This window comes from Molothrus ater, chromosome 5, assembly GCF_012460135.2.
Source record: "Molothrus ater isolate BHLD 08-10-18 breed brown headed cowbird chromosome 5, BPBGC_Mater_1.1, whole genome shotgun sequence".
NCBI classification, from domain to species: Eukaryota; Metazoa; Chordata; class Aves; order Passeriformes; family Icteridae; genus Molothrus; species Molothrus ater.
The window spans coordinates 25,081,816-25,109,399 of NC_050482.2; the positions used below are offsets into that span (position 1 = coordinate 25,081,816).

Consider the following 27,584-nt stretch of genomic DNA (forward strand, 5'->3'; position numbering starts at 1 on the left):
AGTATCTGAATTATTTATGATTTTACATGTATCCTTGCACATGATAAATTAGAACTTTAACAGGGCATTAAACACTTTCTAAAACTATCACAAAAATCTAAGTTAAGACAAATAATGATGTAAGTAAATCCCAAATAGACATGAAATTTTTGCAACCTTATGTATTATGCATACCTTCCTGACATAAATCAGGGGAAAATCCAAACAGTGCATTTAAGATCTTATACCAGTATTTTAATGGAATATTATTTAATAACTTTCGGGTTTGTTTACATCAAAGTAATTAATCTCATATTCATTACTGCATGGCTTAGTCTTTTTTATATGAATTTAGTTTAAAGAAATTAGTTTAAAGAAACATAATTAAAATTATACTGTAACGATTAAAATAAAGTAGGTACTGCAATATGTACAAAAACATGACTTCTTCAGATGAAAATTGCTTTTATGGCTATCTATCTCTGCTTATGTATTTTAGGGGAATCAAAAAGGAGTTTGCTTAAATGACTAAATATTTTTCAGAAAAAAGTCTTCAAAGTTTTCAAAGCAATTTTTGCTATTATTTAACAAATATTAATCATGCTTACAAAGGCCAGTTGAGAAAAATTTATAAGACATTTGTTACCAGTCATGCCATAGGAAGAGAAGAGAGCCACAGGGCTGAACTGACAGTAAGGTTTGTGTATGAAGTGCTCCTCTGGTAGTTAAATTGCAGAAATGTGACATTGATCTGAAAGGGGAGCTGTGTGAAGTGGCAACTGTCAATCTCTACAATCAAAGGATGACCCAAATTCTTACTCAATCGGCCATTTTGGCATGATCACTCAGTTTATGAAGCTCAATCCACTAAAAAAGTGATCTGTCCTCAAGAGGCACTCCGAGAAGTCTGCACAGCTTGTGGATAGTGAGCAGTAATTCAGAACTACAGCTTGGACTCTATTGCCAAACTACAGCAATGCCTCATTTTAGTGACTGTACTTATTATCAGGTGAGACAATTGAGGATTGAGGTGTGAATAAAGGTCTACTCCTGTTATTATTTAAAATTGGTTGGATGATATTTCTCTGTGCATTTATTTACTCTTTCATGTACAAAAGAGTCAATATTAATTTTAGGGTTCATATATGCATGTGGATTTGATTGCAGTGATCTCAAGAGAGATCACTTTTAACTGAGAAAAATGTGTAGCGTATTTCTGGTCTTTTCTCAGGAACATGGTTATCTTTTCTAATTCTGTTTTTCTTTATAATTATTCAGAGTGTTTGTTCACCCATGTAAGGGGAAAATGGTAAAGAAATAAAAAATATGTAAGTGTGTAAAAGTGAAAAAAGTAATAATTCTATCCAAGTGTTATTAAAGCTGAATCTATTGATTTGAAATATTTTTAAGTGAGTATATGTGTAAATCCTGATACTAACAACTTGAAACTTCAGCAATTATTTCTTTTCCTTCCCAGGTACAAACACACTTGGAAAATCAGTCTAGATACCACATACAGCAGAGCCAGAGGCACCAGGTGAAGCAGTACCTGACCCTCGACACCAAGCTGTCCAGCCAGGCGCTGTCGCTGTCGCAGTCGCACGCAGTGCAGCCGCTGGGGGTGGCCTCCATCCTGCGGGGCGGCCCCATGGCCCCTGCCAGCGCCGGGGACAGCCCGGTCACCAAGCTGCTGGCCCTCGGGGGCCAACACGAGAATGCGGTAGGAGGGAGCTGGGCAAAGAATGGGGAACTGGGCTCTGTCCACTGCTACAAAACTGTTAGATCACCCTCCTTGCACTACAAGTGGGCAAGACGTGACTTTCTTAACTTTCAAGGGGTTATGGCACTTGCTTTCTGTGTCCTTTTGAACTATGTGGGTTGTTCTCTCACGTGCCCGTGAATAGCTTACTGCAGGATCAAGCTTTTAGACTGCTTCCAGATAAAATGTATTGTTGCATCTTTTTACATATACATCACATGTTGCTGTACATTTTCTGAATATGCACTTTGCAAAGAAAAACACCCTTTTTACAGATGGCAGTTGTTTCTGTCTGAAGGTATTAACCTAGCTGCATGAAAAATGTTAAATACAGATTACCTTCAATACATAACTGAAAAAAATCACTTATTCATTTTTTCAGTTTGCTGCTATATTTTTATGTGGGTTATCTTGAGTAAATTGGCAAAGATATGCTAACTTTAGTGCCACCATTGATTTTAATAGTGGTTCAGCTATAATACAATATCAGATTCTTAGCCAGTGTGAGATGTAGGTCATTATGGCTTTTAATACTTCGAGAGATTTCAAAAGAGACTGTTTATTAGGTAAGAGAGGAATTCCTACAGAAATGAGAAATGGAGATGCTGTATCATGTCTTGGACTTTAATAGAACAGAAGAATCTTACAAATACACAATGACTCATTCCCTAAGCATGAGGGAGCCCATAAAGCTTCCTGGAGAGTTCATCTGGGGCCTCTCCATTCCTTCTGCATTGACAACTGACATTTTGAGTCAGGTGTATGGATTACTGGAGCGACTTTAAAATGCTATTTTAAATGGCCTTCGTGGACACCTATGTGACCACCTCCATGCTGGCAAAGTGCAGTGTGCTGAAACTGTTCTCAGGCATTTGGGGTCTGATCAGGAGCATGCCCTGTACCACTTTCCACCCTGGTGGAGACTGGGAGGGTGATACCTGGCACTGGCAAGATCCTGGCAGCTTTGCAATGATTTGGATAAATCTCATCTCAAACTCAGGGGGATGGATTGCTGTCAAAATGGGATTTCTTAATGTGGGTGTGCCCTGTGGTTAAGAGTAGACTATAGATATATTAGTAAATAATATAGAGCCAACACCCAGGTTGGTGCAGTAAACTGCTCTCCTTCATATTGCTTCATTGCCAGCATTTCTTGGTATCATTTTGGCCCTGATGGTGCTTTCCTAGATAAGTCTAGGCACAACTGCTGGCACAGTAGTTCTGTGTTCTCTGGTTTTAGAGAGGTAGAGGAATGCATGCGTGAGTTGTGCTGGGCCATGTGGCCAAAACTTCTGTGTTGAAAGGTCCCATGTCTGTGTGATACTTTCAATGCACAAGACCATCTACAACTTCTTCAGCTTCCAAGAGCTGCAGATAATAGAGTTAAAAGTGACATGCTAATCATGGGATCTCTCCCAAAATTATATTGTGAATGAAACCAGACCATAATCATCATTGAAAACTCATGTTGGACTTTGGCCTAGATGTATCTATGGCCTTCAAAGTACTCATTATTTCATCCCAAGTAATTATTGAGCTGCCTCAGTAGTTTTTGGCTCAGATTAGATTAAAACAGAGACCAGAAGGCTGTCTGGAAAAGTATCCAGTGTACTGCTAAACAAAGAAACCTCTACCTGCCCAAGAGGGCAGCATGTAACACCAAACCTGGAGTGACTCATACAGTTGCAGAACCACAGGTTCCTTTCAGTCTTCCTGCACCAATGCAGCAATGCACTGTGATCAAGTTGACATTTGATCAAGATGATAGGTCACAGTTACAGCTTAACAATGCATTCCTGTCATCTGATCATGGCGCTGCAATAAGGGATTAAATACAGGCATGGGCTGGTGTTTAAGAGAAAGCTCTATCTTGCTAAACCACAACTGTTTTCACAAGAAGTAAAAAAATGTGAATATTTTATAGAAATGTTTGAATTATATTATTCAGAATTCAGAATTTGAGTTATTATTCAGAAGATATAAACTTCTGAAATTGTTTTATTGCTGTAATAGATATTCAAGATGAATCCTCTGTATTTTAAAAATAACTTTTCTCCATTATTACTTGTACTGATTTGTCTTAAAATATTATTTTATCAGATGGAAGAAGTTATTGAAGACATAATCAATATGGAATCAAATTTTAATGATGAAGGGATAGGTTGTTCTGAAACTCCTTTACTAATGCAAAGAACTGTAAGTATTTTGTTGGCCTTCATTTTGCTTTTTATACTAGAAAGCTTCTTTGAGTGATTCAAGCACATCACAATTCAGAGACTAAGGAATAGTATCAGTGGACTGTTCTTCTTTCTCTTCAGCTGATTGCATTTTTGCTAATAATTATTACAGAAAAGCGCACCAGTGTGGTGACACATAGTTGTTTTAAGTCGTCTGAATAGCATTTGGGGATCTAGCCCAGCAAAATGCCTGGTGCATGACCCATTGGAGTTACTGATGTCTTTGCAGTGCTAAAAATAATGAGGATAAAAAGTCTCTGGACCCTAGAAGGCCATTTAAAGCCTTGCTTAAACATCCTTCTACCGCAACTAAAAAAAAAGTTTAAAAACCCCCATGTAATAGTTTCTATGGTGCAGTGGTTTCTCCAGTATCTTATCCTGAAGCAAGGCTCTAGTTCTGGATTTTCATACAGACAAGTTGCATTTAGTTGAATAATTTCAAGAACAAATAAGAGGAAAGTTACGTCTTCACAAGAATTAATGTAACAAACTTCAGTTTTATGATGTCTCTTTGTGGATAAATGTGAGAGGACTAACAAAGGCTATTTATGTTTCCGTATATGTTACATATTTGAACAGGAAGGATGGAGCTCTTCTGGACACAAATCCACAAAGAGTGTTATTATTTATGAAAGTAATACATATCAATACGTGTAATCAATGCACTTTACAGAAGGATGTATGTTGTCCTTTCTACCCTAGCTGATGTCCAGAACTGGTTGTGCTCAGGGCTTTAAACTGTGCCGGTAAAGGGGAGCTTCCCCCTGATGAAGGCAGGAGGATTGTCGGAGGCTTTGACAATCCACCAAGGGCACGTCAGGATAGGTGCTGGCTCTCTATCGCCCTCTGGGGGAACAGCTTTTTCCGGCTGAAAGAACTTCCCTAGCTCCAAAAATACCTCAAGAGACAAGATTGCTACTCTTCTGTGTTGCCCACTCTACAGTCCAGCATTAATGCCAATTAAAATTTTCATGAACACCTGCTATTTGCATGCCAGATACAGAACTATTGCAGCTGGACTGATTTACACATATGTCTGTACAGAACATAGCAAAGAAATGGTCCCTGGGGAGTGAATTAATATTTTGGCTCAAATTGATGTGAGGCAGGGGAGGATAATTTCTGGTATGATAGCGTGGGATGGTGATGAGAGGCATGAATTCTGGGTTTTGGGTTGAAGTCATACTCCCTTCAAACCTTTTAAAATTGGATGATGTTAATCTGTCCTAATTCCAGGTTCATTAGCCTTTATCTTCAGCCTTGAAGGACATTTGTCTCTAAAATTTATTGAATACCTTACTGTTGATGAGGAAGAAAATCTGCAATGTCTTTTAGACCTTGATGGTATTGTACTTGCACAGATTTGGGACTCTTGAAGTGCCTCTGGGACAGGTATTTGGTATTTGGACTTTCATTTGTGCTGAGGAAATCAGCAGGCTGCTAGGTAAGCCAGGGAGCAGCACACATTTCCAAATTGCTCTGTTCAATACTGTGGCAAAATAAAGCCTGCCTTCAGCAAGGCAGGCAAACTGCACCGGCGTGAGGAAATGGAGTGGTGTCTCTGCTCTGCTGTCTTCTCTTTCAGCACTGTGTACTTTAAAAATATGCAAACAAATTAGGCATATGGAGATGATCTCAGGCATTTAGCTCATGCCACTTGGTTTTAAGCCATCTTTCAAGCAAAAAACATCCTAAATCTGCCAGCAAAATTTTGGTCATAAGCTGCGCAATAGAGAAAGATAGAGATGCAGGTAGAAAATTATTTTTTTATATCCAGTTTTTCATTATCATATTAAACATAATGAAATTTCTTTATCTGAGCCAAACATGTATGTATTACAAGAGCATTGGACTAGGAGGCGTGATCAAGAATGAGAGAACATCTAATTTCCTTGAGATGTGGTGGGTTTGTGCTGTACTTCAGCAAGGACCCACAGTAGCTCTGACATCTGCACAAGGTGCCTGCTGTGGTGGCTGACACAAACATAGAGTGAGATTACAGGGGAGACTGAGTTGCCTCTGTATCTGGCTGATTTTGGCTTTCTCTTTAAAATTCTCCAGCATAATTCCTAAGTATTTTTAGAATTTCTTTTTAGACTTTCCTTACTGGGGACTTGTCTTGATTTTGTAAACTGTGCAGAGTAATCTCTGAAACTCTGAAATGGACTGACTTGGTTTTCAGAATGTGGTAAAAGGCTCAGGTAATTTTTCAGCAAAATCTTTTCTTATAAAAGATAAATTCATGATGCCATTTTTCTTTCTCAGTGTTCTCAATTGCTTACTCAGTGGCTGAGTAACCTTTCCACTTTTCACAGTGCAACCTGTTGTGTGTTACAGTGAACTAATGTTTACTTTAGTTAAGTGCACCCATGTACCATTTTAATGGCACATTAAATGAAGACATTGAATTCTGTGAGACCACTCATGTGAATAATTGCTCAAAGGCTCATTGTCTGACCCTGAATTAATGAATTACAGTTATGCATTAGTAGAATCAGAGAAGTGAAAATAAGAACATTCCTCCATCTCTCATTAAAATAATTACAGCTTCTGAGGAGTGGATTATCTGGCTTGTGTTTGGACCCAAATTTACAGTTTCATGAAACTGTCTGGTTTTGGGTGGTTACTTAAGAATTGTTTAAACTAAGGAATATTCTGGCTGTCTTTCTATTGCTCTTCAGAATACCCTAATGGCAGAAACCTACTTTTTATAACAATCTTTTATAAGTTCAGCTAAAATGTAAGACTAGTTTTCCCTACATGCAAGAGGCCTTGATTCCTATGAAAGAATTTGTAAACCAAATTATATATTTGTTGATAAAGCATAATTGAAATAAAATCATAACTATTCTTATGAACTATCATGTAATGAAAACTGTTTGTTCATTATGGAGAAGGTAAGACTTAATTTAAAAAAGACACCATTGAAGATGGCATCAATTTAAAGTAATTTTTTCTTGTTGTAATAATTTAGTTTTATGAAATTTTAATTAACAGACAGCAGAGTATTTGTTTATTATAAGACAATATTTTTCTCTAAGTATATATTCGGAGCAGCAGGTTTGTTCCTGACCATAAAAGAATCATTAAAAAAAATGAAACAACATATGACTGAGTTTTAGAAGTAAACAACTGTCATGTAGGTCAGATGTGGTGACAGACATTTGAAAAATAAGTACTTTTCATTTTTATCAGAAGTTCATTCTTATTCAAAATCCTTACAGTCTATTTAACATTCTGTAGTGAATTTAAAGTATATTAGTACTTCCAAATGTTCAGAACATAGGAAGTGTAGATGTTTAGGTCTGTTAATACAAAGCATATATCACACTATCATTAACAGTCTAGGGCAGGTATCAAAAAGCTCTGCTCTACATTGCTTTAATATCAGCAAAGAGAAAAAATTAAGAAACATATTAAAGCAGATGTTGAGAACATTAGTCACAGTGAAGAGAGGAAAGAGCAGAGTTAAAAATTAGGATCTCTGTGCTTTTCAAGGTGTAATTTAACAACATGTGATCTTATGAATCACTTCTTTGTACTAAATGTTGTTTTGCTTTGATAATATACATACACAGCCCTAGGACTCACCAGTAAACCCAGTAATCTAGCAAACACAGTGGAGATCTGTATGAAAACAGTTGGCAATTTACTAGTACTTTCATTCAGAAATAACTGTTGCAGTCCAAATAATCCCTGTACAACTGGGATAATGCTCTCTACTTGACATGCTGTCCACTAAAATTTATGGCAAAAGCATTAGGAGATTGACTGGCTTGGAATGAGAATTAAGTGAGAGGAAGTTTATGTTCTGCAATGGTATGGGCCTCTCTTGCACAGACTTGGGTGGCACCAGCAAGAAAAATAATTTAATCCTGTGAATGTTTACAAGGATTCTAAGTTGTATTTTTTTTCTGGTGCACAAAACATGAGCTTTCAGCACTATTTTTGAAGAAGCCTGGGGTGAGAGGCTCTGTAGCAATCAGATGGCTGGGAATGAGAGCTAAGAAGTAGTTGCAGAGCAATGCTTCAGGCACTGCACTGCCATGAAATTGGATTTCAAAAAGCCACCAGGAGAGGCCCAGCTGCTGATATGTTGAATCAGTTCAGCTCCATGTTGCTGGAGTAGTCAATACTGAACGACTAAACTAAATGGAGCAGTTGATTTCAGATTGGAAGAAAATTGAAAGCTACTTCATGGAAAACCTTTTCATTCAATTTTTTTCCACATCCAGTACCAAATAAAGCCAAGAAAAAACTGTTTCCATGTTGATGTAGGAAGAAATTATTTACTGTGAGAGTGGTGAGACATTGGAATGGGTTGCCCAGGGAAGTTGTGAATGCCCCAACCCCAGCAGTGTTCTAGGCCAGGCTTGATTAAGGGCCTTGAGTAACCTGGTTTGGTGGGAGGTGTCCCTGCCCATGGCAGGGTACTATATGGTTTTTAAGGTCCATAACAACCCATTAACATTCTATGATACTATGATTTATTTGTAATATTTAAGAAATGTTTTTTTTAACTATCCCCTTGAATGACCTTAGCAGCAAGAATGTTGAGAAAATAATTAAACCAGTACCAGAGAAGGGAAGCCAAAGCCCCTGGGCATGCTGGAAGTCAGGGGTTGTGTCAGCTGTGAGCTGGGGAAACAGCTGGGCAGGGGGAAGGTGGCAATACACTGTAAAGGTGGTGCCTTGCAATGGGTCACCTCTTCAGGGATCTTCTGATCACTGCTTCACTTTAATTTCATACACTCATAGTTCACTATTTTACCAAGACTGGGAGCTACTCTTTATTTCCAGTCTGCTTGGGAGTCAAGTCAGTGGGATTGCTTCACTTCTGCCACTCTTGCAGGAAAAGAGCTGGTGGAGAAAACCCTCAGTGACTGCATGGCTTACTTGTATTTGTTTTGCTCCATTGGCATTTGGAAAAAACCTTGTGTTGTACAGGTACGGAGTAGAAGTTAGATAAGGATAGGACAGATAGATGTTTTTCTTCTTTAATTTTTATGATTCTATTAACTGCAGCTGGTATAAAGTTCTGATTAAATCTGTTAACTCTGTATTTGATTTTAGGGAGACACTATTTATTAGTAAAAGCATGGTTCACTCTGTCTGCAAAATCTCACTGCTATTACAAGGTCATTGAGGTCACAGTTTCTCATCATGACATTATTAATTTGTATTTGTATTAGTTACTTGTTTAATATGGATGGTGTCTATCTGGATGGATTGCAAAAGCTGCTGTCTGTCCCATTCTCAGGAATCATACAGAAGGAAGAAATTCAAGTAGGTATACTCCAAAGTGTTTTATTCAACAAGTCCTGCAATTACTCAGTCATGAAGTAAAGCCAGCTTTCCACTAGAGGTGCATATAGCATTGCTGATCTAGGCAGCCCCCTACTGCATAATCACAAGTACTTTTTTATTTTGTGAATACTGATGTAATTTGGCAACCCTTATAAGTTGATAGAATCTGCTAAAGTTCAAAACCATTTTAGAGAAAGGGCCAGAGTAAACATTAACAACCTCATTTGCTTAGGTTGGCTAACTTGAAAAGGCTGCATAACATCAATGAAAATGCTTTGTCAATCACATTCTACACTAGATTAGTCTTAAAGTCCAAGGAAGAAACAAAGTTCACCTAAGTATATAAACTTCTGTCTAGCACTCTCTGGTATCATTTACATGTTTAACAAAAAAGAAAAATGAAGGAGAAGGAGCAGTCAGTAGCTATTGAGGAAATAATAGATGCCTCAAAAATAAAACTGGTGAGCAAATATTTTCTTTGTCTTCCTTCAATACTATAGAAGTGTTAGGTAGGAAATTGTGTCTTTCAGTTGCTTCAGTTGCAAAAAAACTAACTATGAAAAGCACAAATTCAGAACTCCTCAGGCCTGTTTCCTGCAGCTGGAAGTATCTTTTGTTATCACTGCCACTGCTGTTTTGAATGTCATGCGAATGTCAGATGAAGGCTTGCTTTTGGTATTTCACACAATTTAGTAGTTTGAGGTGGAAATGGGCAGTGTACAGCCCTCTTGCCTGCACAATTTACCTCATGCTGTAGAAAAGGTCTTCACAGAAAAGGGCATACATTACTTTGGGTCAGGAGAAGAACTGTGATCTACTTTTACATAGCTGCAGCTTTCAAAAGCTGTGCAAAATGACCAAAAAGCTCAGCTCTGTCTCTGGCACACTAACAGACCAATGCCTGCTAATCCTTCTCTATTTTGGGGGTAGAGCTCTGGCTAAAGGGAGCTAAAAGACTCAATTTTCATGCAACTGTAGTAAAGTTTCCATAACTCTGAAACTAAGAGAGATATTCTTTTTTTCTTCTCTGGTTTCCTCTTTCTAAAAGGTAATTTTCTTTTCTCTTCTCTGGCTTCCTCTTTCTAAAAGGTAAACAGACAGAAATGAAAGTATTATTCAAAAATATACAGTTGTTTGTATGTAAGTACCTCTTACAAACATGGTCTTTATCACAGACCTTAACATTTGTTTAATAGCAGTAAGAGAAAAGGATAGTTAAAACAGGTTTCTAACTCTCCCAGTATTCATTCCTTATTAATTCCAAGCACCTGTGCAGCAGGATCTGCCAGCAAATTCCTGCTGTTTGGGGCCACCAAGAAGATTTTGTTTTATCCCAAAGCCTCTACTGCATCTTGTGTTGTTCTCTGTATACAGCAATGCAAGACTTGAAGTCCCTAGGACGTGGCAGGCCATAAAGAAGATTATATTTAGCTCACTGCTCTCTGCAGCATACAGGTTATGATGCCTTCTGGAGAGAAAGTTTATGAATTTCTGTCAATGGCATTTACATAGGTTGAATAAAAGACTTGTGAGCAACAATGGTGGCTACTTTGCTCTCCAGGTGCAGTCCAGCTTTTTACTGCAAGACAAAACTACCTTGTGGAAAACAAGGATTGCTTGTCCATTTTGATAAATACACTTCCAAAAGTACAACTTTAATGATCATCTTAGCACTTCCTTTTCCATCAGCCTAGGCCTTCAATGCCCTTTAATATGTGTGCAAAGTAGTTTATTAAGTAGCTATTTACACTATATTTAAATTTATATTTATACATATTTATACTTACACTAGAAATATGCATTTATGAATTTATCCGAAATCAAACACTACAGAAAGGATTTTCAACCAAAATGAAATTCTGCATGGTACACCCATGTGGAAACACTAGAACACAGAAACCTTACTTCAATATGTCCAGAGACTTAGGTGTTAGATGACATCTCAGAGGACACATTATAAAGCATAAAATATATAGAGGATATTATAGAAATAAATGTCTTTTTCACTCCTCCCTCAGCCTTATTTTTCCACTTTTTTTGTGCTTTTCATTGCTTTTAGAGGCAGAATTTAAATGATTTGACATATGCATTTGCATGCTGTAACCAACAAAATTGAAGTAAGGTGGAACCAGGAATTGGTGCATTAGCTAGTGTTACTTGTGAAACAACAGTAAAATAGCTAACAGATCTATAATTTAATTGGCATATTTTGTTTTCAGAACCTGGGGTTTAGTGGGAAGTACTCTTGTGAATTGATTTCCAGCTGCAAGCTGGATGATGACATTATCACAGCATCACTTAACTTCTGGACTGTGTTTGTTAATTTTGTGATCAGAAAAGTAAGAAAGAGCTAAAAACATACAATTAAAGGTAGTAATTGAAAGGGCATGTATGTCATGCAAAAGGTCGATTCTCCAGAAAATTCCTTTGCTTGGTCACATTTGATCAGACATTTATCTAGACAATGGACTTCTAAGTATATGACCAGGGCGGAAATGTACTATGACTGGAATATGAAGAGAGTCCATTTTTCTCTGATGAATAATGAACCACCTTGATGATCATTATTGGATGATAAAAAATGAACCAGTTTTCATGCATAATATATAGTATCTGATATAATATATCTGAACATTAAGTCCCTGGTTGAGGATTGTGTAATTATGAAACATGTTAAAGATAAATATAGAAGGGGATACAATTTTTTCAGATGAAAACAAATCTGAGAAGAATAGTATTTTCTGCTAGTCTCTTTGCATAATAAAAAGAGAAACTGGAGCATTTTTTTAATTGTTATTGCTGAAGACCATTTGTACTCAAATATAAGTATGTTTTATTGCAATTGCAAAAGAACCAAGAATATTTAGCTGTAAATGGAATCTTCTAGATTCTGAGAACAGTACACTGCAACTTCTTTGGCAATTGATAGTGCAAACACATCCTTACAAATAAAAAGGATAGCACAGCTTATGTTCAACTTCAAGCAGCACAGCAATTGAGAAAGGAAGCTGAACCCTAGTCTTTCCAGCACAGTACTTGTATTGACAAGATTATGCATCTGTCTGCAATACATTTGAAAAGATGAAAAGTCACAGTTTATTAAAACACACATTGAAGATACAAGAACTGCCCCAGTTTTCCCCTTGTCAAAACCTGCAAATACCCATTACACCAGGTATTGTTATTTAGAAAATGGATTTGTTAATATGTGTTAATATACATTTATTGATCAACTCACTAATTGGTCAAATCCAGTGCATATTTTGAGGTCAATCTGTGAACCTGAGAGATTGAAAAAGGGTTTTGTTTACCTGTCATGAATAAATTGTAAAGGTATGACAAGCAATCAACTGTGTTTTTATGTTTGGTACCCCAGTACCACAAACACGAACTTTTATGGCATATGTGAAATGAACTGTGGACACAATTTAATATTGAAATTTTTGTATTTGGGATGCATGTATGGGATAAAATTGTGCAAAATTCCTACTTTTGTGGGTTCTTTTTTCCTTTAATTAAAATGATTAAGCGAGAAACACATTGAAATAGATGTGTGCTACATTTTTTGTGGCTAAGAAGAAGTAGCCTCATTTTACAAAACTGTTCCTTGAAGTGTCGCTATCAATTAAGCTCGTGAAAACATGATTTAAATGGGATATATTTAGGGGTGGGAAATGATAACATATTGCACTAATCTTTTGTTTTAGATGCAGTCTGAGTGAGTACCAATTTTTTCCAAGAACCAAAACAAATTTTCTCTCGCAGATACAGTACTCAACCTTTCAGGTTAGGCAGCTACATAGTTCTCTCTCTTCTTGTGACAAGTAAAGCCACATGTGTAGTGGTTCCCTCTTAGGTTTGCCAAGTCTGCAGGTGCAGTACAGGAGATCTGACCATGTGTAATAGGGTGAATGATCCTCAGAATGCTCTGCACAGCACAGCAGCTGCTGTGGAAATGGGCCACACACTGCTACTGCAGGAAACAGGCTCTCTTGGTGGGTTGTTTGTCTGCAGTTATTAACCCTGGAAAAAAGGATAGCAAAGGAAGATCCTGCTAGCAGGACTATTCCTGTAACTTGCTTCCCACTTGCCTCTTTTCATGAGCACTTCTGATCCAAGCAGAATGAAGATGTGTGGTAGAGGCAGTCTGGTCATGATCTCTATCTTCTCTGGGGACATTCTGACCTTTCTAATTGCACTTGGGCTTGTGAGTGTGACTGTGAGGAAATGAGCCCCTTGGAGAAATAGCAGCAGTATAACAAGACAGGCTATCCTGTTGTCTGTTTGCAGGTTCCTCAAGGGAAAGCAGGCTGGCTGATGAACTGTTTTGACCTGCCAGGACAGTCCAGATACCTTTGATGAAGAGCTCTTGATGTCCTAGGGTTTGGCCATTTTAGACAACTAGAACACGTCAGGTGTCTGCTTTTTAAAGATAAACACACCCTCCTTCATCCCTGACTAGTGACATCCTCTGGGTATATGGAGAGCTGTTTCCTACTGGAATTAATCTTTTTTAGCTAGTCCTGCATATCCAAGGTTTGCTGTTGACAACCTTGTGTGTGAACACATTTTAGTAAAATGCAGTATAAGTTATTTAGAAAGTAACTGAACAGAATTCCTTTCAGGCCAAGGAGCAAGCTAAAGAGACAATAAAGTTTTTCTATTTAAATAAAAAATATATTAATGAAGTGCACTGATAACCAATCCTTGATCTCAGTTTACCTAATATTTTCATAAGTGATCTTGGAACAAAAAGATACATTTATGCTGATGAAATTTACTGAGGTACCAAAAGTAAAAATATTGCCAATACAAAGAAGGATGAGGATATCATAGAGGAAGAATTATATGACTGTGATGACAGAATGGTCTAAATGGAAGAAATGTAATAGTACTGAGCGGAAGGTCATTCATTTAAATACTAATAACAGGAATGTCTGCAGTAAGCTGAGAACTCATTAACTGGAGATGACAGAAAAAGATCTGGCTACATTAGTTGTTCAGGGGATAGTATAAGCCATCAAAATGATGGGACTGCATAAAGGAGATAAATATGATCTTAGTATCCATCATGAGACTGATTTCCAAGAGACATGAGGAAATATCCAGTGAGGGATTCACTGGGCACGAAACTCTTTGAATGCAATAGGCAAAAAAGGTGTCCAGCCTTCAGAAAAACTAATTTGAAGCAGAAAAGGTAGAGAGATGCTCTTGTTAGAACATATCATTGCATCGGAAGGCTGCCTGAAGAATCACGGCCTGGCCCATTTAGCAAAGCAAAGTCTCCAGGGAGCTATGTTCACTCCCAGCAGTCACCTGGGGGGCGGGGACATTAAACAATGGCATATGTCTTAAAGGAGCACAAAACAAAATAAAATTTGTCTATAAATGGAAATAAAAAGATAAGATTTTTAACAATAATTTGCGATCAGTCAACTTTTTAAACATACTCCAAATAAAAATATTGGGGATGTGAAACCTAACTGATTTTAGACAGAGCACTATTGGCTCATGAACTAGATTATGTAATGATATGTTAAATGAACTCAATGTCCAGGAAATGCTTTTAAGTCCAAGACATGGACTAAAATGGACATTACCATTTTCAGCAGAATTCTCAAATTAAGAAAATTCTAGCTTTGGAAAAGGGTTGGGCTGTTATTTTCTAGCTGTGCAACACTGACTGTGATACAACCATGATCCTTACAGACTTGAATTTTACAGTAAGGCAAACATATTGTGCAAAGATTAGCCAAAATTGAAAAATACTTGAATAATAGGTGATCATGCAAATGAACACTGTTGTGACATAGATCTGTTCAGGGACTAGAAGTCAATTGGCATAGACAATCTGTATTGATATATTTTATTGCTGCATTCAAAATCCTTCTCTTGGAAAATATGGAAATGCTAAGTCTTCCTTAAAATTACATGATATTTACCAACAGCTATCATGATATAAGATTTGGAATACCACATAATTCCATTTCATAAGGCAATGTCTTTCACTTAATGTTTTCCTTTATAAACCCACCCCAAACTTGGTATTAGAGACTGCAAATTGTGATCAAAGCTGTCCATTGCTAGTCATCCATGCTCTTAATAAACCTTTAGTATTTGCTACACAATCCTGCCTGCACAGCAGTTCAGACCCAAGTGTTGAACATAGCAATGTTCTCTCGATGAGACCTCCATAGGACTTCCCCTGGACGCTGTCAGCAGCACAAGGTCACAGGCCCCTGTGAGGTGTATTCACTCAGGTAGTCCAGCTGAAGTTTGCTTTTATAATTGGTCTAAGCTTCAAAGTTGAGTATCTTTCAGGACTGAGCCCCATAAATGGAAATTCTCATGTTCCAGTCTTTGCACACAGGCATTGAAGATCCCATGACACTTTATACAAAAGGAAGAATGTTAACCCCAGTGTCCTTGCCAAATGCTAACTTCGTTAATTACAGGCTGCTTTCTTCAATGCTCCTTGCAGTTTTAATTAGAAATTGTATTATTCTCTATACTACATTGTCACTGGTTATTCCCAGTTAACCATTTGCTGGGCTAAAGGCTGTTGATCTTGTGTCCAAAGCTGGCTGTATTTCAGAAGTGGGAAAGATGGCGTATTATATTCTGCCATTTTTAATATTTCTGTTCTCATTCCTTACAAGCCGCTTGCATTTAAATTCCTTGAAACATATACATAAATATAAGTATCATGAATGCAAGGTTTGGAAATTATGTGACTTACAAGGACTTCTCAGAAAAACACAGGTGTGAACCAATATGAGACCTGCAAGATAAATGATTTGCTGGTACCTAGGAATTTTCATACTGTGTTTCCACATCTAAATTGAAAAAAAACAATATGCTTCTGATATGGTGGAATCAGCTGGATTTTTAAAGTATTTTGGGATTCATCAAGTTTCACAGTGCTGTAGAATTGTAAGATCATCATTGTACACATATTGTATAATTGTGCCATTTTAAGTGATTTGTATCTTTAGTAGCATTGTGTTGAATTTTTGTGAAATTATGTGTGTATAGGTATATAAACTTATCTTTTAGTGTAGGGCTGGAGGCTATTTGAAGCCTCAGTACTGCAAAACCTTTCCTTGCTTAAACACTAGAAGCAATATATTGCATTATGATATATGGAATTTTGGTACACATCCAAACAGCTAGATATATTTTGACTCACAATTTCTATAACATATTGTGCTATGTAATTTGATTTTATAATTTGAAAATTAGTTGCTTACAGATGTCTACATTTCTAAAAGAACTTCCTGTTTTGTCAGACAAAAAGTATGTTTCCTCATGTTTTATCAAAATCAGCCAATTTTTACTGTAAGACTGCTCTCAGTGTGTAGTAACATTAGCAAAGAAATTCCTTGAAACTTTCTATACTTGATATCAATGCAGAGCAAATTCAGGTAGACAGTTTCAACAAAATACTTTGACACATTTTTTAACTGTATATTATAAAAGTCTCTGGTAATCAGAAAATGTATTAATTTTAAAGGAATTCTTTCTTATGTGATTTTTAAAGTAAAAGTTTATTTGGAGATTTTCACATTAGGAGCCCAGTGAGATTTCCTGAGAAGGTACATATGGGAGGCCTGCAACATTCACCCCAAACTTTCTTCAGAGTCAAGAATAAGAGACAGAGATCATTCAGTCCATTTTGACACACTGTTTTGGTGTCCAAAACAGGTCATATTTATCAATCTCTATTTCTTCTCCTGATCCAGAATCCCATCACTGAGAATTATTCCTTGCACACTAATTCATAGCAGGTTTTTTTGTGTTAACTATGAATGAGTGTGCGAAACGGAGACCACCAGTGGCCATATCGACAAAGCCACTTATCTGTCATAGTGGGCCATTGCAATATAATTCAGATTTCTACTGAATTCACAGAAGAAAGAGACAGTTGATAGTGCAATTGGCACTAACTTTCCATAACATTTCTTGTCGCATGTGTCAAGTTGACAGGCCTGTAGTTCCTCCATCTTCCTTCTGGCCCACCTTGTAGGTGGGCATCACATTTACTCCAATAACTGTGACCTCCCCAGCTAGTCAGGGCTTATGATAAATGACTCAAGATGGCTCAGGGAGGTCCTCTGCCAGCTCCCTCAGGGCCCTCAGGTGCGTCCTCTGTGGCTCATGAACCTGTGTATATCTAAGTGGTGGAGCAGGTTGCTCGCCATTTCTCTTGGCTTCTGAGGTCTTCATTCTGCTGTGTCTCCCGGGTCGGGTAGCTGGGTACCCAAGGAACAAGTAGTACTACTCTTAAAGACTGGGGTAAAGAAGGCATTAAGCACTTCAGCCTTTTCCTCATCCTTTGTCACTGTATCTTCTTCCACATCCAATGCAAACAGGAGATTCTCCTTATCCCTCTTTTTGTTATAGAATCATTTTTCATTGTCTTTTACAGCAGTGGCCAGATTAAGTTCTAATTAGGTTTTGGTCCTTCTTATTTTCTCCCTGCATAACCTCACAACATCGTGGCTGTCCTCCTCTTGAGTTGCCTGCCTCTTCTTCCGCTATGCTTTTTTCCCCTTAGTTCCAGCCAAAGCTCTCTGTTCAGCCAGGCCAGTCGTCCTCATTGGCTCATCTTTTCACACATGAAGATGTCTTGCTCCTGCTCCTTTAACATTTCCTTCATGGTACTGCCTTCCTGGACTCCTTTCCCCTTCAGGACTGCCTCAACCAGTCTCCTGAACACGCCAAAGTCTGCCCTCTGAAAATCCAAGTCTTGCTGACCCCTCTCCTCACTTCCCCAAGACTCAAAAACTTTATTGCTTCATGATCGCTGTGCCCAAGGTGGTCTCCACCTGTCAAATCTGTACAAGTGCTTGTCTGTTCACAAACAGCAGATCCATCAGTCACCTTCCCTAGCTGGTTTGCTTACCAGCTGTGTCAGGAAGTTAGCTGTCACACATTCCAGGGATCTTCTGCACTGTTGTTTCCTTTAGGCTGTTGTACTTCCAGACAACCTCTGGTAAGTTGAAGTCCCCCTTGGGAACAAGGGCAAGACTTCTCTCAGCTACTTATAGAAAATTTCAGTTGCATCCTGCTTGGGTGGTCTATAACAAAGTCCAACTAGGAAAACTATCTTGCTGGCCTTCCCCTTGATTCTTATCCAAAAACACTGAACCTTAGCATCCCCATCATTAAGCTCTAACTAATCAAAACACTCCCTAAAATACAGAGCTACCCCACTGTCTCTTCTTCCCTGCCCGTTCCTTCTGGATTAACGCTTAATGTGAATCCTTCTAATCAGTGAGATGATAGGATTGTAGTCATCAGTAGTTAAATGACTTTGGTTTGGGCTTCATTTTCATCATCTCCATATGGAGCGGTGGTTCTGTTTTCCTAATCGCTGGTAAATATTGTGAAATGACAAGGGGAAGAATGCTAGAGAGCATCTGCATGAAACAAAGGTGGTATGGTACATTCAGCAGAGATGCTCTGCAAAGAGACAAATTAGGGGGCTGGACAGTCAGTGGATGAAGTTTAACAAAAACAAGTCTTGAATTCTGCACCTGGGATGGGGCAACCCTGCATGTGTGTGCAAACTGAGGAATGGGATGGTGGAAAGCAGTGCTGCAGAAAGGGGCCTGGGGGTCCTGGTTGATGGCCAGCGGAATGTGAGTCAGCAGTGCCCTGACAGCCAGGAGGGCCTCCTGTGTCCTAGGGTGCATCAGGCACAGCATCACCAGTGGGGCAAGGAAGGGGATTGTCTGGCAGTTGTATGGAATTGCCTTTACCAACTGTGCAATTGAACTCAGCTGAAATGTCTGTCTGTGGTTTTAAGTTGAATTTATTCATGCTCTTTTGAACTGCCACACAATTTTGAACTTTGAGGTGTCCTGGTATTATTTTTTCCTTGCCAGCTAAATTAGCCAGTCATGAAATTTTCTCTTGGATTTGGAAATTGTTATTTAAATTCACACCTTGTGAATAGACTTTAGAAATTTAACTATCTTTCAAGGATAAATTTAAAATTCTGTCTGAAAATTAGAACTAATCAATTAAGTATCTCATGTTTGTGTCAACCTGTAGTTTACATGCCTGTTTTTTTCATTAATGGCATTGATGATCTACTAAATTGAAGATTGTCACCAGTGTCATGCAAATTATTGAACTTATGTACACAGCTGTGTGAACTGTGCAAAGAATGACAGATATGTATTTCTCATTTGTTAGATTATTTATTAATTATATTATTTTCAGTGGTTAATATTTCCTAGCATTTCACAAAAACAGTAGCCTAAGTCATATAACAGCCTTGCCAAAGTCCCCTGGAACCTGGATGTGCAGGAGTGGAGGAGTCACATTGACTCTCAATTTTTTATGTCATTCTGTTTATATATCATTTGAATAAACCAAATTCATTTACATGAATGTAGGAAGTAATTAAATATGATGAGAGCTAATATGAGTTCACTCTTGTAATGTCTTTGTTCCTATCACTGAACAAGAAAATGCACAGGTAAAACTGCAGTGACTTCTGTAACACTTGTCAGTTTACCCCTGAAATGAAACAAAGGTACCTAATGTGAGAATGCTCTTAGCATTCAAATCCTGGATCTTAAACATAGCTTGTTCTGAGTAATACTCATCTGAATTCCAAACATTCTTTAAAAAAGTATTTTCATTGAGAGATCAAATGTATAAGCAGATTTTTAAAACTGACTTGGTGTTGTGATTTATAATGGTATTCAAGAATTTTCAGTTTTCCTAAGTAATAAAGCTCTTGTTTAAAAATGAGCATGTTACTTATATGTGTTCAGTAAGAATTCTGATTGCTTCATTTCACAGTATGTAATAGAACTGGGAGACTTTACCTCAAACTTGATTCTCAGATTATCTAGTAAAGTTATTAGTTGATTTAACAAAATCATTATTTAAAAATAAAGCTAGTTTAAAATTCCAGTTTTAATGTAAAATACAGGGAGCACTGCCATGGAAAAACTTCACACTGAGCATGTAATTGGGAAAATTGTCTCCATTCACAGTAACTTGTGATGAAGCTCACAGTCGCTACAAAAAGAGAAATTACAAGAGTCTGACAAATGAGAAATTACAAGAGTCTGATTCCCAGCAGACCTATGGTTGGTGTCTTGATGACCTGCCTGGAAAATTCCAGGTTGTTTCAGGATCCATAGCTGATGGGTAAATCTGTAAAAACACATTTTCTTGTCTATGAAAAACAATTTTCTTAAATAACTCCTAATTTCTTTTCATGCTTTACTGTCTCAAGTCAGTGTTTGTATCCACATATTTTTCACCCACTTTTTAATCCTTTTGGGGTTTTTGGTGTTTTTCTTTTTTTACTTTTGGATTTATTTTCTCTTGGCCATGTGTACCCAAACTCAGTTTCTAAGTCCTTGAGTGTTGACCACAAAAAACCCCAAAGATGTCAGTACAAATTTTATATTCATGATTAAAAAAGCCAAAAAAGTTTTTCTTTTACTGCAAAGGATCAATGCTGAAAGGTTGGTCATAGGGTCATAGGAACTGAGCAAAGCCTGGACTTCTCTTCAGTAAACTTCCGCATATTTTACAGTTATCTCATGTGTAAAGTTATTCAAATAAAAGTAATTGTACAATTACCTGAAATCCACATACTTTAGCCTTACTTTTCTTAGTGTGCATTCTATGGGCTTATTTAAATAATATTATATTATATTTTTTAAGGGAATAAGGATACTGGTATACATGATTATACATTATTCATCTTAAAACCATTAGGTTATCTGGTCTATCCTGACAACAGTACAGTTCCTTTCTTCAAAGTATATTCTATGATGTACTGTCCACTCTCATTTTAACTATTATATATGACTAGGTCCCTGAATATATTGCTGGACCAGGCCCTGTATGAGGTACCAATTCAGAGTTTAGAGTTGTGGTTAAAAAAATCATACTGGAGAGTATGGTCAAAATCACTGTGGTAAAGTTGACTTTCAACCTAATGGATATCTGAAGTGCAGACATGGCAACATTGGATTTAGAAAATACAATTTGGAAGCAACTGTAGATCTCAAGCCCACACTGTAGATCTGAAGCCCACACAAATGGCACCTATAGAAAACCAGCAGACAGTGACTCTTTGCTTTCAATTTTAGTTAATATTGCATAACAGGAATCCTTCCATTTAGATATATGTACATATACTCCTTCTAAAGAAAACCAGACTCATATCCAAAGATATTTTCTCCTTGCATGCATTGGTTTTTTTAAAAAATCTTTTAAGTCTTTTACTTATTTTAATTTTTTTTCCTTATTCTTCTTTCCTTTCTTACCCCTCAAGCTATCTAGCAGCATTTTGGATATATATAACAGTGACCAGGGAATGGCACCAGCTAATATGGGTCTCACAAATGCTTCTTGCCCAGCTAATCTACCAGTAAAAAGGGAGCTCACAGGTAAAAACTCTGAGATTTTAGTATATAACTGCATAAGTAATGGTGTGTGTCTTAAAAGTTGAATCTTATCCATGAAAAAGATATCCATAATTAAATTCCTGAGAATTTTCAGTCTCTGGTTTCATTTAAGGAAAAGAACAAAGATAAATGAGAAATGTTTTTTTTCTGTTCTTCTCTTTAGAAATTCAGAAACCCTCTATTTGGTCCTGTTTTTATGAACATTGTGCTTCTAAAAAACCTTAATATTTTAGAAAACAGTATATTCTTCCACATGTTGGCTTCTGATCAACAATATAAATTATTATCATCCATTAAATTTGTTCCAGGGTAGAACAAATAGTCCTTATAAAACTTTACAATAAGGCTATTCAAGGTAAAGCTATATTAGTGGATTACGAACTTTAAAAGTTACATTCAATTAATCCAAAGAATGCTAAAAATCATGTACAGTTTGTTAATGTCACTCAGAGGAAACAATGAGTTTATTCAATATCTTACAAATCTGATTAACTCTTGCATTATGGGATATAGAAAATCCATATTCACCTTAGTGTATTGTAAGTTTTATCCTGATGTAAAATACAGGAAATTGGAGAAAAATACCCCTCCATAGCATTTCAATATTCTTAGATTTTAAAAAAGTGCCATAAAAATGTTAAGCAACCTGCCAGACTTGCTTAAAATTTAGTACTGGTAGAATAAAGATTTGTCTATGATCTGTTTTAATAATAAAAAAGTAATGCAGTAAAAGGACTGGAAAGCTGGTCTCTGTGACAAGAGGCCATTTTCAGAAGATGAAAGAAGTACTGGAATTGCATTTTAAGGACTATTTTAATAAATGTTACTTTCTGTCAGAAGCAGATACAAGAGCAATGGCAAAGGAGAGACAAAAAAAGGATAACCACAATCTCAGTAAGTATATGTTCATCTTCCATCTCATTAAATGGAATGTACGGAGAATGGAAAACCATGATACATTAGCTACCACATCTCTGCTCTTCTTCTAGACCAGCCTCTCAGCAGGCCAACTCAGACTACAAAAGCAGCTGACCATGAAGTTTTCTTTCTTGAAATTAATTTATGCCTCTGACTTTTGTCTTTCAAAATACTTTGCATATTGCAATTAATTTATTTCCATATAATCTCCTGCTATTATTTTTTCATAGTAGCACACTTGACTTGATGTTTTCTCTAAGAATTACAGTGCAAAGCAGACAAGAAGGAAGCAGGTTATGAGAAAAACAACACTGAAAATTTGTCTTCACACCTTATTTACTGAAGTGCCAAAGCAAGAGGCTGTATCTCTTTATGGGTGATGGGGTAGGAAAAAAAATTGTATCAGACAACTTCTAAGTGGTTGCTAACCTCTTAAAGTTATATGGACAACAGTGCAGATATGTGCAGATGATAGGCATGTCTGGTTTTAGAGGAACAGTCTTAGAACAGTGAAATTCATAGTTCGGTGTCTAAATATTAGAATTACAAAAATAAAAAATATTTTAGTTTATATAGAATTACCAAAAAAACCCCCATCATTTTCATTACTGGGAGATTGCCTATAAAATTACACAATTTTTCCCTCTAAAGCATAATCTGAAAGAAAAAGGCTGCAGGATTCTTTTTGGAAAGTGTTGAATAAAGTAGTTAAAATTTTCAAGTTCTCCTTTCTAGTTCTTCCAACAGAAATAGTATGGGAGTTGGATTCAATGATCCTTATGAATCACTTCCAACTTGAGATATTCTATGATTCTATGAATTTAAACCTAAATTAGTAATTAGTAAATAGCCACTATTTATATCTTTATTATCTTACTTCTGTCTTGTTTCTCTGGCTATTTGATTTCCAGTAATCAAAGAGGGATTTATGGATTTACTTGCATGAAATTACATACCTGACAGTATACATCCACTGGCACAATGTGCTAGCAATCACTGTGGACAATATTCTGCGACTTAGAATTTCCAGAAGGCATCCTTATATCTGTCTGTAATTTTTTTTGTGGGTTGCAGGCAGACCATGAAGATTTTGAGACGTGTTGCTAGCACGTAATCTCTGAAATGCCAGTGCAGCTGCTCTCTGTCTTGTTAGGGCAGAAATGGGGAGTTTTGCTGGACTAAGAAAAGGGGTGGGTAGGAGTTATCTGGAGCTACAAGGGGAAAGAGAGGCTCATCATAGATGCATTAGGGATGCCATGTCTTACTATTTGCTGTTTGCTTTGGCTTATCACAGTCCTGTGATAAGCCTTCATGATCCAGACGAAATGTCGGAGAACTTTCCTGCACCACTGGCAACTAAACTGAAGGGCACTGCAGACAGGCAGCATCCAGGTGTACACTGCAGAGCTCAAAGGCTCTCTGGACATAGCTCTGCTATCTAAAGGCTTGGACATAATCACTCATTGCATATAAAGGCTTCATCGGTGTGATTCACTCTTTTATGGGGATCAGGTTTCTTAGTGATGGTCTGAAAAATCAGTTTTTGAAAGTTGATTGGAATGATACAAGCTCAATTTTCAGGCTGAATTAAGGCCTACATTTCACAGAAATGTTCTTGTACATTCTTATAACAAGGAGTAATAAAGGCACTGCAAAAATATTCCTTTTGAAGGACTGTATATTGAATGAAACCATGAAAAGGGAGTTTGATTTAAGAAGTGGAACCCCTTCATGCAACAGACAGAGTTTAAAACATTGCCTACCTAATGTTACTTAACTTTGGGGTTTCTTCCTTCCAAACAAAGAATGTTATATTATAATCCTGTGCATGCAGTTTGAAAAAGAATTTTCTGATTTGGCTTATCTATAATTTGATTTTTGAAATATTACTGATAACTCAGGATATCTCTGGAAAGGTTACAGATGCACATCAGGAAAATTCTATTGCAGCATGTTTCCAAGCTTAAAAATCTCCCTTTCTAACTCATTGACACAACCACTGGAAGTTTCTTTTCAGGAAAAAAATGCAAAAATACAAAGAAAAAGGAGTTATGCAAGTGTTCACTTGTAAGGATATTTTTTCATTGCCTTGTTTTATAGCTAATGCTTAGTTGACTACTTTTTGGTGAATATCTTACAGAGTTTTCTACAGTATAAATATTAATTAAGCAACAGCTATTATGCCATAGGGCAGTATAGTTAAAGCAAATTCTTCAATTTTCTTTGCCATGCCATTATTTTGCCAACACAACTGAAATATACCTTTTAAATTTTCCAGTTGCTCTGTGTTTTTGTACACTGGGCTCTCCTACAAGATCCAGCACATTCATTCAAATGCAATGCAGGGGCTCACTGAGCAGTACACTCAGGAGGATTATAACCCTGTCTTCTGAATTTGCGAATCATCACCAAAAAAACTGAGATACTTTAATTTGTTAAGTGAAATTCCTGTTTCTATAGAAAACAAGACAAGAGAATGCATCCGACCAAGGTAGAGTAAATAATCAGAGTAAATAATAACACTCAGGTTGTTCCTGGAGCTTGAGCCTGCTAGGGAGGAAATAACTGACTGCTGCACAAACTGAGGAGCCTCACACAGACAGGAAGCAAACCATTTTATATACAGGAAGAAGAGGACTAAAAGTGATCCAGGTGGTGGGGCTGAGACTGAAAGTGACATGCTCATATGACTATGAGAAGATTGAAGTCAGCCTTGGAAGACCCACTAGGATGCCCTTGGCTGAACACTTGTAACTTAGCTCTACTGGGCTTTTTGTGTTTATATTCAAAATTAGGCCATTAGACTTTAAGTGTACATCTCCAAACATGGTGGGTTTTTTCATTTTCTCTATTTTTTAAAAATGATCATAAGTATTTTTTGTGCTGTCCATCACCAAAGGAAAGGGGTGAAGTGGTTTTGGGACATAATCTTGCTCTGTTGCAGTGAGGGGATACAGCTGTAGTTATGTACTCTCTGTTGTTTTAAATGCTGATAATTGTAAATAAGGGATAATGAAGCTGTTACCTTGTGATTTGTAACAGGAGCTCTGCCAAAATATCAGTTGCTGGGTGAGTTGTCTTGTATCCCTGTTGGAGTCACCAGCAAGACTCCACTAAGCTGAAATCTGTTCTGTGGGAGCATGGTGGAGAGAGAATATATAAATATCAGGAAAAAAGAAATGTTAGGTCACATTTGGACAATATGTGACTATTTCACTCTCTAGAAATTGAATTCTAAATGGAGGAATACCCTGTAGTTCAGGTAAGATACAGATGGTACTAATGATAGAGTTGTCCTGAGAGTAAGTCAGAGACAGATAGGAGCTCATATTGGGACTGCTATTTGAGGAAGATTTTTTCTGAATATTGACTAACATGTTTTTAACTAATTAAAATGTTTTATGTGTAATTACTCCAAAAATATTTCAGTGTAAAAATAGTAAATGTTTCTTTTTAACAGTTGAGAGAAGAAGAAGGTATAATATTAATTACCGAATCAAGGAGCTTGGCACACTCATCCCCAAGTCTAATGATCCGTGAGTTCAACTGTCTTTCCTATAATAATGTTTATAGTATTAATACAGGAGAAAAGAGACAGTTGTGAATACTGGCTATAGGATTGAGAAATGGGATACAAAATCTTCCATACCAGGTCACTGGCTCAGATCAGGCTGTTGAAGTAACAAACCTTTGACAGGTTTTTTTGTGTCTGTTGAAAAACTTATGTGAAAGCATAATAATGTGAAAGCAATTTCAGGGTGTTTAAGAAAAACTGCCACTTAAAGGGAAAACAAACAAACAAACAAAAAACCAAACAAAGCCAACCAACAGAAAGTCCATCTCTCTGTCCCTGAGCACAATTGTGTGGTGTCTCTGGAGAAGGAAGTAGTGGTGCTTTCAGCTCTTGCCATGGCCCTCTAGTGGGATAACACAAAATTTATGTTGCCACTGTCTGCCCTCAGACTAAGAGAAAAAAAAAATCAATTTAAGAGTCTGTAGACTGAGCATTTTTCAAAAGTCCTCAACTCATTGCAGGGAAAGCACCAGTCCTAAAATGCAAGGATAAAAGTAATAATTGCTATAATTGCTATAATAATATCATTTTATACTAATGCATATACTTACAGAAACACAAAATGCATATTGCTTGAACTATATGTGCATTCCCTTAAAGCTTATATTTGTCATCAACAGGAAAAATGCTGCCTTGGAGAAAAGCCCATTGCAGGATTAACAATAGCAATTCAGAGTGATTTTTAATGCAGAACTTTAGCCTTAGATTTCTCTTGTCACTCAGGGAAGACTTAAGACAATGCAGCATCATGATTGTAACTTGCATAAAATTGATTATACAGATTTTGTCTTTGTCATTTGCATGTCAGTACAGATGTGCATGATACTTCAAATGAAAACATCTATTGATATTTCAGCTTTTTTAACCTTAGGACTAAGAAACTTTTGATTACATTAAGGATTTCTGCAACAATACAAAGCTGTGTGAGGCTTACTCAAGTAGAAGGTTGGTTTTATTTGAAGTGAAGCCACCAGAGAGAAAGTTAACATACTGCATCCATTTTAGAGAATTCACAAACTCAGAACCTTCTGTAGCATCCACCAAAGATTGGATGAATGGGCATGTTTTTTTGTTATTAATATGGAATTAGGTGTTAAAACTGAATTAAAAAGCACTTCAAGTACCTAAATAAAGTTTTGGTGATCCATTGAAGCAGAAACTGATAGAAGTGTTTTAATTTTGCTGGTGCATCTTTCAGTATTCAATACCATTTGGGCAAGTAATTGAAAGATTTCTCAGAAAAACAGTGGATGGCACTGTTGGTTTGCAGCTATAAAGCAAAAATAGAAACTGGTAATACTGCAATTAGAGATGGGCATGGGGTACAAATTGCAGTTGCACTTTTTGATTGCCTATAAAGGTGT

General features: G+C 37.0%; 1 protein-coding gene across 1 annotated transcript in view; it reads left to right on the forward strand.

Annotated features, from left to right (window-relative positions):
* Positions 1 to 27,584, forward strand: part of TFEC (transcription factor EC) — an 87,626-nt gene that overhangs the window by 51,930 nt on the left and 8,112 nt on the right. The window contains exons 2-6 of the mRNA XM_036401043.1: positions 1,457 to 1,699; positions 3,839 to 3,934; positions 21,596 to 21,710; positions 22,566 to 22,622; positions 26,107 to 26,182. Coding sequence (XP_036256936.1) covers positions 1,457 to 1,699; positions 3,839 to 3,934; positions 21,596 to 21,710; positions 22,566 to 22,622; positions 26,107 to 26,182 — 587 coding nt within the window. The remainder of the gene's footprint in view (positions 1 to 1,456; positions 1,700 to 3,838; positions 3,935 to 21,595; positions 21,711 to 22,565; positions 22,623 to 26,106; positions 26,183 to 27,584) is intronic.